General features: G+C 31.6%; 1 protein-coding gene across 1 annotated transcript; it reads right to left on the minus strand.

Annotated features, from left to right (window-relative positions):
* Nucleotides 1-1,029: 1,029 nt before the first annotated feature.
* Nucleotides 1,030-2,729, minus strand: LOC129912245 (uncharacterized). The gene is made up of 4 exons (XM_055990396.1): nt 2,196-2,729; nt 1,890-2,138; nt 1,648-1,836; nt 1,030-1,394 (listed from the first exon to the last, which is right to left on the minus strand). Exons 1-4 carry the CDS (start codon nt 2,451-2,453, stop codon nt 1,041-1,043), a joined length of 1,050 nt encoding a protein of 349 aa, XP_055846371.1. The 5' UTR covers nt 2,454-2,729; the 3' UTR covers nt 1,030-1,040.
* Between the last annotated feature and the right edge of the window lie 11,418 nt (nt 2,730-14,147).

The following is a 14,147-nucleotide window of genomic DNA, read 5'->3' on the forward strand; positions in this document are numbered from 1 at the left end:
ATACCTTTAAGTGTTGCCGTTGTTTTTTAATCAACGCCTAAACGGGGGGAGATAGACCCCCCCTCCCATAGTAAAATATAATTGTATTGAAATCTTCTACAAAATACTGTTATCAATTCTTTTCCCCTAAGTTATCGTACTCGTGCCTTTTTTTTCAGTGTAAATACGCAAGTTTATGTTTAAGCAACTTTGTCTTTTCTTAGTAAAAATTAAATTTGAACTCATTTTTACTATTTTACAAAACTATTAAACACAAAAAGTCACTTTAGACTCTTCAAAATAATTTATCGCACAAAACCGCTACTTTTGCCCCACTGTGGCGTAGGTTGCCAACTTTTTTAAAAATATGCGCGTTTAAAGAGAATAATTTCAGAATGGTAACAGTTTTTATTTTATCTACCTAAAGTATTTAAGAAGTAATTGGTACCAAAAGGCAAAAGGCGTATTAATAACCTAAATGAATTAATTTTACTGTATTCTCTTAATTTGTTTTCATATTACTTTCACAAATGCATGCATTCCATCGGTTTTTTCTTAAAAAATATTTTACAATGATTCTTTTTATACTTCACCATTCAAAAAAAAATGTTAAAACTGTTGAATAGTGGTTATTAAAAAAATATTTTACCTGTACGTGTACAATGTACGTACACTCCACTAAACAAAATTTTGGGTTATAAATAAATACCTAATGAAATAAATAAAAATCAAGCAAGACAATCCGATATTGTCCTCTACAAACGAAAATATCGAAAATATTTTTTAATTTTTTTTTTGTGTAGGTATGAAAATCAGAATTAAAACTGGCTTCATGGCTGAATGTTCCATTACTAATGATTCAATAAATTTTATCATCAATACTGTAATGAAGCAGCTCTCACCTCAAATTAACCTACGAGCACCTCAAAGTAATTTGCATAATACCATAAAACTGGCTTGCACCTTGCACCTACATACCTACTTTCTCTCAAAAATCGTAATTAAAGTAAGGCTCCGAAATTATAACAAGCTGTCTGGTTCTTGTCAATAATTTTTATTGATTACTTAATTTTCAAAAGTTCATAAAGTGGAACGTAACCATCGGAGACTCTTTTTGCAGCCACATTAAAATAACCATTTTCCACCAAATACTTTGGTCTCGGGATGTTTGGTTTCTTGTTACAATACTCAATCAATGCCTTAGTCGAACGTAAATGAGAAATTCCTTTGAAAAGATGTTCTCCATTCCGAAGTTCATCAGGAAAGACAGTTTCAATTGATACATCCTCATCGGCACGTATCCAAGGCCTCTCTTTATAAGGAATAGTTTTTCCAAATGCCACAGTTCTAGCCTTCTTTGGGGCTGTTTTTAAATTTGCCGTTATATAACTTTCATATTTCAATTCAATGGCCATCTACAATTGAATGTTAGAAATGTGAATAAGGGTGGCATTGTATATATATTCTTATAGTACTCTCATGAAGTAGAATTTTCTGTTTTGCGTCGCCACCACAGGGATCGCTAGTTTATTTTATGTTTGAACCTTATGCAGAAAATTGAAGTGCAGATCTACCAAAAGATGTCGCTAAAGTATTTTCATGGATTGATAGTACTATAGAAATATATATACAATGAGGGTGGTTTAATATGAACACAAGAAAACCTACTTCCGGTAAATTCCATCTATCTGCAACAGTTTTTGCTATAGCTTTAACTTCCTTCGGATCGGTTTGGATAGATGCTAAAAGCTTTGCATTGCCTTCGATGGAAAAAAGCGATTTAAGCTGTTCCTTTGTCATGTCCTTTTCGCTTTTACTACCGAGGTTATTTACCCAATCGGTGAACCTTTCTGCCGACTAAAAATAAGGGATGAGTGATTAAAAACTTTTTGGGGGTTGTAAATGCTTACTGCATCCATAAGTTGCTCGGCTTGCTCATCGAGAGGCTTTTCCCAGATGCTTTTTTCCATTTGATAAATTTTCGATTTCCATTTTACCCTATCCTTTCGCTGAGCACAAATAAAGCCCGAATACCAGTTATGACGTTTCTCACGTGTTGATTTCTTTTCAATGACATTTTCTAAATTCAAATCGAACTTTGGGAATTCGTCTTCTTTTCTCTCAACTATTGAGCATGTACTTTCATTGAAGTCTGTTTTCTGTGGAAAGGAAATTTTTTAGGAAGACAAATTGTTTAACTTTTTATAAGGACCTACCTTGACACTGACTACAGATTCATCGTCTTTAATTGTTTGTTGACTTTTAGCCTTGTGTTGTGGTTTTTGTTCTGGAAATTCATCAGAATATTCCAAAGGAATAATTTTTGCAACTCTTTGGTGAAGATTTTTCGGCAATGTTAAATAGAAGTCGTAGTTTTTAATGCGGTCCCTTCGATTTTTCTTGAGGGCGTTCAATTCAATCTGTTTGATAACCATTTGCCAGTAATTATTTTGACGTTGTTTTTGGGAAATCATTTTCAAAAAAATTAAAAATATCAATATTTTACAACAGGATAAAATATTTGAGAATAGCTAGATACTGGTTGACTATTTATTTTTATATAAAGAGAAAAGTTGTTATATAGGTCGGTGGCATGGTTTCAAGCTTTTCGGAGCTTTTCATATGGTAGGTTTGGAAATTGGAATTTGGAGTAGGGCACTTTTTTTTGTGGTAAAACAGATTGAGAACATTTGGAAAAGTTTTTAAGGAAGAAATAATCTTTGAATATCTGTGGATAAACTGTTCCGATTTCAGTTTCGAAAGGGAAAACAATACATCAGTAGTAAGACTTTAAAAATAAGTAGCAAATTTATGATTTTAAAACCAAAAAAAATACTTTAATGAATAAAAGCAAAACAATATTTTCATTGTTTGAATTTATAATATCATTGTAAGTAGTTGAAAACTGACTTTGTGGTCCAAAAAAAGGACACTTTAGTCATATATAGTATTTTTTGGACTCATTATTAACGGTTATGTCAGGGGTGTACTTACCATTGGGGCAGTCAGGGTATTGTCCCGGGGCACAGTGGTGCCATTTGACGTTTTTGGCGACAAAATTCATTTTCACGGCCATTTCTGGACGAAAAGTCAAGAAATTTGGTACACTGAATGATTATAGTATGGAGAATACGAAAAGGCTGCCAACTTTTTTTTATTCAAAATGGCGGCTCCAAAATGGTGGAAAGAATGAGCGTTAAAATAGAATTTTCATTTTCAAAACAGTATATAAGCTAGAAATTGGGCTAAATTCATATCAAAAAGGTGTTAGATTTAAGATTTAGGACTCATAGATAAATATTCATTACAAAAAAATCAAAAAATTTGAAAACAAAGTCCAAAAAATGCCAATTTAGTAAAACACACTTTAAGACCTCTAATTACGCTATTTCATGCATTTTTGTTTTATTTATCACAATTTTGAGATCTATTTCATTTATGTTTCATAAGAATATTGAAAATATTGGGGTTATATGGTTGCCAATTATGTTTTTAAGTAAATATAAGAAAACATGATATAATGAAAAGTTTCAATGTTCAATAAAACTGAGAATTTATTTTTTCCGTAAACCAAAATATACTTTTGTAATAGATTTTAGCGTTTTAAATTCAAATCCGGAGTCAAAAAAAAACTATGACGTCACGTTTGGAAGATATAAATTAATTTTGATCTGCTTATATCTCAAAAACTTTTATATTTAAGCTTAAAACATTTTAAGAGTTTTCTTAAAATATTTAATGGTAGCTGGATTATCTCTTTTTTAATTTTCTAATAATTCAAAATTCAATTAATGAAGTCTTAAAAAAGGCGTTTCAATCAGTCGAAATTTTAATATAATAGTCCTGAAGAAGGTTGTAATCACAACCGAAACGTTGACGAAAAATTAGCATTAAGAAAAAAATTGACTTCAAGTCCACGCAGGAGTTACAATTGTTGATAACTGTTTATATAAATTAAATAAAATTCAGCAACCATATCTTAAAAAAACTTTTGGGTTAAAATTTAGAACAAAGCTTAAAAAGATCGTTCTTTTGATGATTTTGATTTTTTTTTTTGTTGAAAGTCCATAGAAAAAGTTTTGTAATTTTTGTACCTAAATGTGTAGGCCTTTGATTATAAACACGTTTATCTTTATTTCAAAACCAATTTTGAGACTTTGGTCTAAAGAAATCGGCTTCGAAATGTAAGAAAGAGATAAAAAAAAAGGTTTGAGTGGAAATATCTCAGAAACCAGACCTCCAAGAAACTTTTAGTTTTCAGTCATGAATGGAGATCAAGGGGAACTTTCTTTCAATGTCTTACTCGATGAACAAAATTCATTGTTTTAGGCAATTGGTACCCTGTCCTTTTTTTTTTTAAACCTGAAAAAAATACATTTGTTCACTGTGAACTCATATATTTAATCATATCTTTAAACCAGAACTTGATTTGAGACTTTGGTACGCTGATATCTACATATAAACCGAATGTAAAAAAAAAATTCAAAATTCTCAGTGCTCGAATTTTGGAAAATATTTCATATTTATTTTTTGAAATATATCATTTTTATTTTTAAACGGGTTGATAATTTTGTAGAAAAATAATTTCTTATGCTATTCATTCCAAATTTTGTTTTTTTTTTTTTTATTTAAAAAATACATGAAAATGGCAAATGTAGAAGTTATAAGTAAAATCCGGATGATACTTCTTTTTTTTTACATTTGTGAAATTTTGGCATTTTTAATATTTTCTTAAAATTTATTATAAAATTAATGATAACGTTAAATAAAATTTTTTATTTTATAAATGCTTTAAAAACTTTAACATTTTTACCATAAAAGCAAGTAACTACTTTTGACCCAGTAGTTCATTTAATTTTGGTTGTATTGATATTTTGTCATAGCAATTATACCAACAAAATAATTGAAATAAAAGAATAAGTTAAAAAATTGAAACACAACGTCTCTTAAACTACGAATGAAACTAGTATTCTCATCTGAAAGCTAACTCAATACGCCGAAGATTCAATCTTGTGGCTAGCTCGGTCCCTATGGCGTATGTGAAATACTTATTTCTATTGTAGACCAGTGCCAATAATTTTTGAAAATAAAAAAATTATTAGCAGCATATGGGTGGTGGGAAAATTTAGGATAAATAGTATATGAAAGGGGAAAAATAAATTGCCCACAAAAAAATTGGGGGAAAGGGGGTGGGTGGGCGAAAAAGTGGGGTGGGTGTCAAAAATCATGGTTTCTTACGATTTCTGTCAAAACTAGACGTCCTATCGAAAAAAGTCAAATGCAAAAGTTGTAGGTAGGGTAAAAGCGGGTGATATGGCGCGGCGGGTGAGATGGCGCACTTTAAATATCTTTTACATTTATTGCTCTAAAAATGTACTAAAAATATTTTTAGGTTTCTTTAAATATTTTGAATCGAAGTAGCCAGTAATCGTCTCTTTACCTGTGATACAAAAAATAAAAAAAAATTTCAAAGCAAATCATGTGATGATTTTTTTCGAATTTTTTTTTCTCCCTTTTTTTTTTGTTCCGATATTTTGTGAGTTGTTGGGATCTTAGATGCCCTTGATACACCAATACATACAAGAAAGTATAAGTTATGCATTGCGTGTGAAATCTGAGCTCTAGTTCTATCTGCTTTTTATGGGTGCTTACGAATATAAGTTATGCACAAAAAGGTGAGATGGCGCAGTTTTTTGAGGGTGAAATGGCGCATTCCCTACTAGAATTTTTTAATTGAGTATAGTTTTAGCATGTGCCATATCACCCTCAAAATATTTTTTTAAGTAATTAAGCCAAGTTCAAATTTTATAAAAAAGACGACTAGTTGCTATCTATTATACAGCATGCATTGGTGCTTGACTCCTTCACATCGTTCAACCATTTTTGCAATGAATTTGGCAATAGAAACCTAAAACAAACTCATGCGCCATCTCACCCACCCTATAGGGGGAGATGGTTTTTTTTAAACTTTTTTTCTATATTAATTTAAAAATATAAATTTAAAATATAAAATTCTGTAAAACAAACGATACGTTGGATATTGAATATAGAACATTTTTGCATTGTTAGAAATATGAAATGTGGTTTACTTTGAAAAATATGACAAAAACAAAAAAGGTATGCCATCTCACCCGCTTTTACCCTAGTATAAATGTCTACAACTTTTACTCAAACAATTTTTTTCTGTAACCTCAAAAATATTGGAAAAAATGCAAAAATACGATTTTTTAATTTTTTTATTTTTATCTTTTACAAAAATGGTTGGATTTTAACAGAACTTGGTTAAAAACTACTTTGTTATGTTTTCTATCTGTTAAACATTTTTTTTGAGCAAAAAGTGAATTTTTGGATTTTTGACGAATTTTATTTGAAAAAATAGCCTATTTTTCAATCAAAAAAGTTACCGAAAAAATTTTTGATTTTTGAAAAGTTTGAAATGAAATTATTTAGATTAAAACCTATTATTTCAGATTGTGTTCAAAAACTATACTTTTGTTTTAGAAAATATTGAGAAAAATTGAAAAAAACAAAAAAAAAAACGATTTTTAAGATCGATTTTTCCGTAAATGACAGTAATATTGGCGAGAAATAATTTTCCATAGAAACTTAATTATACTTTTCTAATGGCCTTTGACCTTCTTAATTTGAATCTAGCATTAGAATAGCTCTAACGTAAAAAGTTTTTGAGATATTGAATTTTGAACGTCCAAAACACTATTTTTGTGATGTTTTGCATGGTAATATCTCAAAACGTGATGTGATAGAATTTTTCAGACTTTGGATTCGAGCTCAGCGCACAAAAAATCATTAGAAAAATATACTTTGATTTCTATAAAAAAAAACTTTTTGACTAGTGAATTTGAACAAGGCATTCGATTTTTTCTTCCCTATTTTCATCTATTTTCTTAGATGTTGCTCAAGCCTTTGACAAGGTTTGGCATGAGGGACTTGAGTACAAACTGCAAAGGGATCTTCCCAGACAGTACTATGAAATATTAAAATCGTACATCTCAGACCGATTGTTTAGAGTAAGGTACGATCAAGAATATTCGGAATTGAAGAAAATAGAAGCCGGTGTACCACAAGGAAGTGTCCTAGGTCCTACCCTGTATTTACTATACACAAGGGATATCCCAGTTGGGAATCACACCATAATGGCTACTTTTGCAGATGATACCGCAATTTTGGTACCCGATAAATGTGTCTCTAGGGGAGCAGTAAAGCTGCAATATGCCGTCGACACAGTCAGAGATTGGACCGAAAAATGGCGTATCAAACTCAATGAAACAAAATCTTCACATATAAACTTTACAAATAAAAAGATAAACAATATTCCAATATTCATTAATAATCAAGCTGTACCTTACGCCAATACGGCCAAATACCTTGGAATGACTTTGGATGCAAAGCTAAAGTGAAAAGAGCACATCAAAAAGAAAAGAGAAGAACTAAACTTGAAATATAGAAAAATGTACTGGTTACTTGGTAACAACTCTGATTTATCAACCCAAAACAAAATAATGCTGTATAATCAAGTACTAAGGCCTGTTTGGACCTATGGTATCCAATTATGGGGCTGTACAAAGAAAACAAATACCGAAATCATCCAAAAATTCCAAAACAAAGTCCTTCGTGGAATAGTTAATGCACCTTGGTACATAAGAAATAGCGATCTGCATCGTGACCTACAAATAGAAACGGTTACAGAAGTTGTTAAAAAATACGCTGTATCGCATAATCAGAGACTGCAAAGTCACACCAATTCTGAAATGGTGTCCGTCTTGAATACAAGAAACCATGTTCGGAGATTAAGAAGAACCAAGCCTCATGAGCTTATGGTCTAAAAAAACATGGGAAAGTATTAAAAGTTTAAACTTCCCCCAAAGTGATTTTACAAAGTTAAGAAAGAAAAATCTGATGTCGATCTCTCAAGATTGGTCCTGATAAAGAGGTGGTTTTAGTGGTTAAGAGTCCCACACTACTTGGTGTCGAATACTGCCAAGTGTCTTTTGAAGATTTCCTCCCGTCAAAAAAAAAAAAAAAAAAAAAAAAAAATTTACGGAAAAATCGATCTTAAAAATCGTTTTTTTGTTTTTTTTTTTCAATTTTTCTCAATATTTTCTAAAACAAAAGTATAGTTTTTCCACACAATCTGAAATAATAGGTTTTAATCTAAATAATTTCATTTCAAACTTTTCAAAAATCAAAAATTTTTTCGGTAACTTTTTTGATTGAAAAATACTCTATTTTTTCAAATAAAATTCGTCAAAAATCCAAAAATTCACTTTTTGCTCAAAAAAAAATGTTTAAAAATGTAAAAGATAAAAATAAAAAATTAAAAAATCGTATTTTTGCATTTTTTCCAATATTTTTGAGGTTACAGAAAAAAATTGTTTGAGTAAAAGTTGTAGACATTTATACTACCTACAATTTTTGCATTTGACTTTTTTCGATAGGACGTCTAGTTTTGACAGAAATCGTAAAAAACCATGATTTTTGACACCCACCCCACTTTTTCGCATACCCACCCCCTTTCCCCCAATTTTTTTGTGGCCAATTTATTTTTCCCCTTTCATATACCATTTATCCTAAATTTTCCCACCACCCTTATGCTGCTAATAATTTGCTCAACTTTTGCCCTCTGAAAACCGGATTGGCACTGGTCTATTGGTCTTTAGGGCAAGTAAAAGTTTCTTGTCAATGTAAATTTTTTTAAATAAAAACTAGCATTGTTTTAAAAAATTGTTTAAAAAGAATTTTTTTGTTTATTCTTTTTTAATATATTTTTTTAGAATTTGTACCCGAAAATAAAAATGTAAGTATGATGTCTAAAGTTTGAATACAAAATTTACTAAACCAGCTTGAGATTATATCTAGCTGATAATAATCTAACAATCGATTCATTGGTTAAAACCAAAAAACAAAAAAAAAAATCAATTGAATTCATGACACAACATACATTCCTTTAACACACTTTAAAACCAATTTAGCCGGATTAAAAAAACATCCCGAAAACATTTGAAATCAATCACTCTCTCTCTACTAGCCAATGGGCCATTAAATGGCTAAATCAAATGACACCTTGTTCATATAGCCAAATAACGGTGTGAATAAAATCCTATAACAAAACAACCCTTTCGCTCCATTAGCAATATAAACAATGCACCTAATTCGCCCCTTGACAAGCATAACCAACAAAATTATAGCCATTCTCGTACGAAAATACCACATAATCAAGAGGTAGAAGGGATGGGTCCGATTTGTGTGTTGGTATTGTTTGTGGTGACAATTGGTAGTTTTATGATCTCAAAAATGTCATTTATATGGACAACTAAAATGGCCAGACATAGAAATTAAATTAGAGATCTATTATTAGATACTATAGGTTTGTGGCTACTATTAGAGTAGTAGTATTTGCAACTTATCGCTCACGAAACAAAAAAGTATATGCAGTCACTTAGTGAATTAAGGTGGAATTTCTGAAAATAAAAATAAATGTTATCGAAATGAGTTTAAAAGATATCAAATCGAAGAAGTAAACACGAAACATTTATTGCTTTTTGTGGGAGTTTATTATGAAGCCAAGATATTTTATTTAGGATTGCTGCACCCAACTGCTAACTTTAAAGCTATTAAAAGGAGTTAAATAAAAAAATACGTTCGTGAGGAAAATTAAATAATAAAGTTAGAAGTTAGGGTAAGAGATAGGTACCTAATAAATTGTCCCAAATACTATTAATTTTCTCTGCAAAGCAGAACTGAAAAAAATTAACCTATATTTTGGGGTTTTATGGTTGCCAACTATGTTTTAAAGTAAATATTCAAAAGCATGATGTAATAAATATTTTCAATGTTCAACAAAAATGAGTATGTATTTATTTTTCCGGTGAACCAAAATATACTTTTTTAATAGATTTTAATGGTCGAAAAAAAATCTTTTTCAAAGATTTAAATTCATTTTGAACTTCTTATATCTCTAAAACCATTGCAGATTTTTTTTATATTTTTATTTAAGTTTATAATATTGTAATCTATTGGAAAAGTTTATTTTAATTCACCGACAAAATTAATTTTCAGTTTTATTTAACACTGTAATTTTTAATAACATCATCTTTTTTAATACAGCTTTACTTCTAAACATAGTTGGCAACCATAAAATCCCAATATATTAAATTTTGTATGATCAATAAATAGGAGCAATGCCAAAATTGTGCTTATTATTAAAAAAAAGCATGAATTACCAATATAAGAGGTCATAAAATCTGTTTTACTAATTTGGCCCTTTTTGGACTTTGTATTCAAAATTTTTGAATTTTTTTTTTTAGGCCTATGAATATATGAAACCTTAATCTAAGATCTTTTTGTCATGAATTTAGCCAAATTTCTAGCATATAATACTGTTTTGAAAAAGTAAATTCAAATAAAACGCTTATTCTGTTCGACATTTAGGAGCCGCCATTTTGAATACAAAATTTTGGTACCTTTTTCGTATATTCCATACCAATACCTTACAGTGTACCAAATTTCATGAATTTTCGCCAAGAAAATTCAAATGAATTTTGACGCCAAAAAGCACCAAAGGCACCACTGTTTGGAGCCGCTCCCGGCATTCTATCATCTCAACAACTTGAGTTTTATGATAAGGAAGAACACATCCCCCCGCAATAAATGCGATTAATTTGCCCTGGCTATTTTGGAAATCAGTATAAAAACTCTTAACTACGACGTTTGAAGTAAATCGCTTCAGTGACTTGGACTGCAGATATAGAAACAGATAGTTAAACAAACAGACGGACAAACATAATTGCCTATAACCAGTGGACAAGTAAGACTATTCCAATGATACCTCATTTGTCAAACTACGATAAGGTGGTTTGAAGCTAAGATGTCATAGATGGACAAAGACACAATTTTGTTAGTGCTTCTTATTCGATCAACCAACGTTTGTTACTCACGCTTTCATACGAAGCATCTTAATCTCAGTTGCCGTTAAACATTTCAAAACCTTAAAATTTTCAAAGATCTACTTTAAACAGGTCTGCCCTAAAATTCGTTGTTTTAAAGCACTTAACTTCAAAAGAACATAACATCATTCCATATTTAGGTTAACCTTCATAAATGAATGTGGTTAACCTAAACGTTTCTGGCAACATGTTTGCAAAATCGTGATTTCACGACCAACTAAATATGAATACCTTTTTCATTATAAATTCCACAACCAAAAAAAAAATGAAAACGCGGCCTATCAAAAGGACATTTTGTCAAAAAATTATCCAACAATTGACTGTGACTCCTGCATAATGCATCCCCCCATTTTACTTTCACAGTCTCTTTGACTTCCCTTAGGAGGGTTGACAGCAGCGAGCTTGACACGCTCTATGACAGTTTGATTTATTTATTATTGAAAAAGTTTCCTTCTTTTTTACTTCTTGTTATTTTTTTTTTTTTTTTTTGAAGATATTAACAGCCAACCCTGTAGAAGCAAAACAGAGCATTAAAGATATAATGTATATGTGTGTGTCTGAGGGGAGAACATAAATTATTTTGCTTCACATAGAATCCGTCAAGTATAAGTGGAGAAAATTAATTTTTGATGTCCTGAACCTGAACTTCTGAATCGTGACGCCTTTTTGCAAGGATACCCGGAATAAGATGAGTTCACAGCAAGGATATCATTTTCTCCCAAAAAAATTTATAAAAAGAAAAAAAAAATTCTCGAAGCGATGAAAGAAAGTATAGCGAAAATTAATTAAAAAACTTTTCAATCAGCCCATAAGTTGGCAATCCTTTTCGACTTTTAAACCTCAAAAATCTCCGTCGCATCTGCATTGCATGTGAAGATGCAAGTTTTTTTTTTTTTTTGCAAAAGAGAGGGGATATGATTCTCTGCCTCATCAATAATTCAGGTGCGTGGTGATATCAAAAGGAATTGCTAAGTATTTCAACTTCCTCATTGTTAGAAACTTGAGTCTCTGCACGTCCTTGAGAGAAAAGAAAGAATATGGATGCCTACTTTTTTGGAAAAAGTCTTTTAAGTGCATTTTTGAATAAGGATAGAGGTCATGCATTATAGGCGCCCCACTCCAAGGCAAACACATTCTCACGTGCCATTTCCACTTCGCCTTACGAAAGGAACGGAAGGATTTATCCTTAAATTTTATTTTTTTTTTTTCTTAAAAAAAAAAACTTTGTTTTACAAGGAATAACAAATGACACATAATATCCTTTTTTACTTGTTCCTCACCCTTTCTTTTGGCTGTGGATGAAGTGGAAAGTACACTTTGCTGCGTCCTTAAGCAACTCATTCATCGAGTCTTACAAACACACACACATACTCCTTTCACATCTTGTAAGTCTAGCATGGGTCTACCACTTTGCTGTTTGGGTTTGTTGCCACTCAAGAAAATAAAAGGAGGCTCTACTTAGATTCTTGGTGTTCTTATAGAGAATAACGACAACAACGAGGAGGAAAACTTTTAATTTATGTGAAAAAGCTTTTGCCAAGAATTTTAATATGGGAACGTTCTCACAAGTTTACACGGTGTTATGCAAAGTTTTGTCGCTTGATAGGAAATAACTTATGATAAGTAAGTGTGACCACCATATCAGGGCAAAAAGGGGTTGGTATGGGATATGGTTGAGTTCTGGTGGGTGAATGCACTTAAAAGTGTTATAGAAAGTTATTGGGGAAGGATCTGGAAAAAGGATGCTGCTGATCTGGTCGAGATATTTTAATATTCTCTTGACAATGAAGTATTGCTTTTATAATATAAGAAAGGTTAAGGCATGGAAAGAAGAATATATATGGTTTGGGCCAGAAATGTTGGTGGGGAATTGATTTTTCGAGAAGAATTTTTAATTTGAAAAATATTCATTTGTTGTAGTGGTTGAGTTGTTGATGGTATTGTTTTAATAAATTAACATAGTTTTTGATCCTAGAGTCCATGTAAAAAAGATCAAACTGTTCTTCATTTAAGCACTGAAAGACAAAATATTATTTTCCACAACTCTCAAACCAATAATATTTCCCACATCCAAGACCGTCTCTCTTAAATTAATTTTATTATGCTGAAATTTCGATGCAGAGTTCCGATGAATGCTTCTCTAATAAAATGGCCATCATTCTAGATGCTAAAGATCCTAAGCCTTCGAAGTCTAATTAAAAAAAATCAAAGCTTGTGAAAAAAAAAAACACAATTTTCATTTTATATTGAGGAATTTGAATGAACAACAACAACTTGTGTGTGTTACCACCAAGTTCATAGGCTGGAGTTATAGCTATTTCACGGGGACCAACCCGATCATCAGACTCCTTTCAGTGGTGCTAAGTCGCTTATGTTCAATTGATTTTGAAAATTGCCCGAGCTGGGCTTGAACTCACGACCTAGCGGTTGGGAGGCCGACGCACTACGCTTCGCACCACCGCTGCCACTTGAGAATTCATAACCCCGAACAGGTTTTCCAATTATCAAGTTCACTTGAACCGACTAGCATTTTTATTAACTCAGACAAGTCTGTTATTGTTCATTCGGTTTCTTTCACTTTTTCTCCAACTCTATTCGTATGACAACAATTCGTTGTTCGTATACAAGGAGGGAGATGAGCGGAAAGAAGTTGACCACTGGTCAAATTTTAATTCATTATTAGAAGAGGTTTGTGTATTTTCATACTTGCAGGCAGCTGCTTGTGTAATCAATTTATATTGAGGAATTTGAATGAACAACAACAACTTGTGTGTGTTACCACCAAGTTCATAGGCTGGAGTTATAGCTATTTCACGGGGACCAACCCGATCATCAGACTCCTTTCAGTGGTGCTAAGTCGCTTATGTTCAATTGATTTTGAAAATTGCCCGAGCTGGGCTTGAACTCACGACCTAGCGGTTGGGAGGCCGACGCACTACGCTTCGCACCACCGCTGCCACTTGAGAATTCATAACCCCGAACAGGTTTTCCAATTATCAAGTTCACTTGAACCGACTAGCATTTTTATTAACTCAGACAAGTCTGTTATTGTTCATTCGGTTTCTTTCACTTTTTCTCCAACTCTATTCGTATGACAACAATTCGTTGTTCGTATACAAGGAGGGAGATGAGCGGAAAGAAGTTGACCACTGGTCAAATTTTAATTCATTATTAGAAGAGGTTTGTGTATTTTCATACTTGCAG

This window comes from Episyrphus balteatus, chromosome 2 (genome assembly GCF_945859705.1).
Source record: "Episyrphus balteatus chromosome 2, idEpiBalt1.1, whole genome shotgun sequence".
In the NCBI taxonomy this organism is placed as follows: domain Eukaryota; kingdom Metazoa; phylum Arthropoda; class Insecta; order Diptera; family Syrphidae; genus Episyrphus; species Episyrphus balteatus.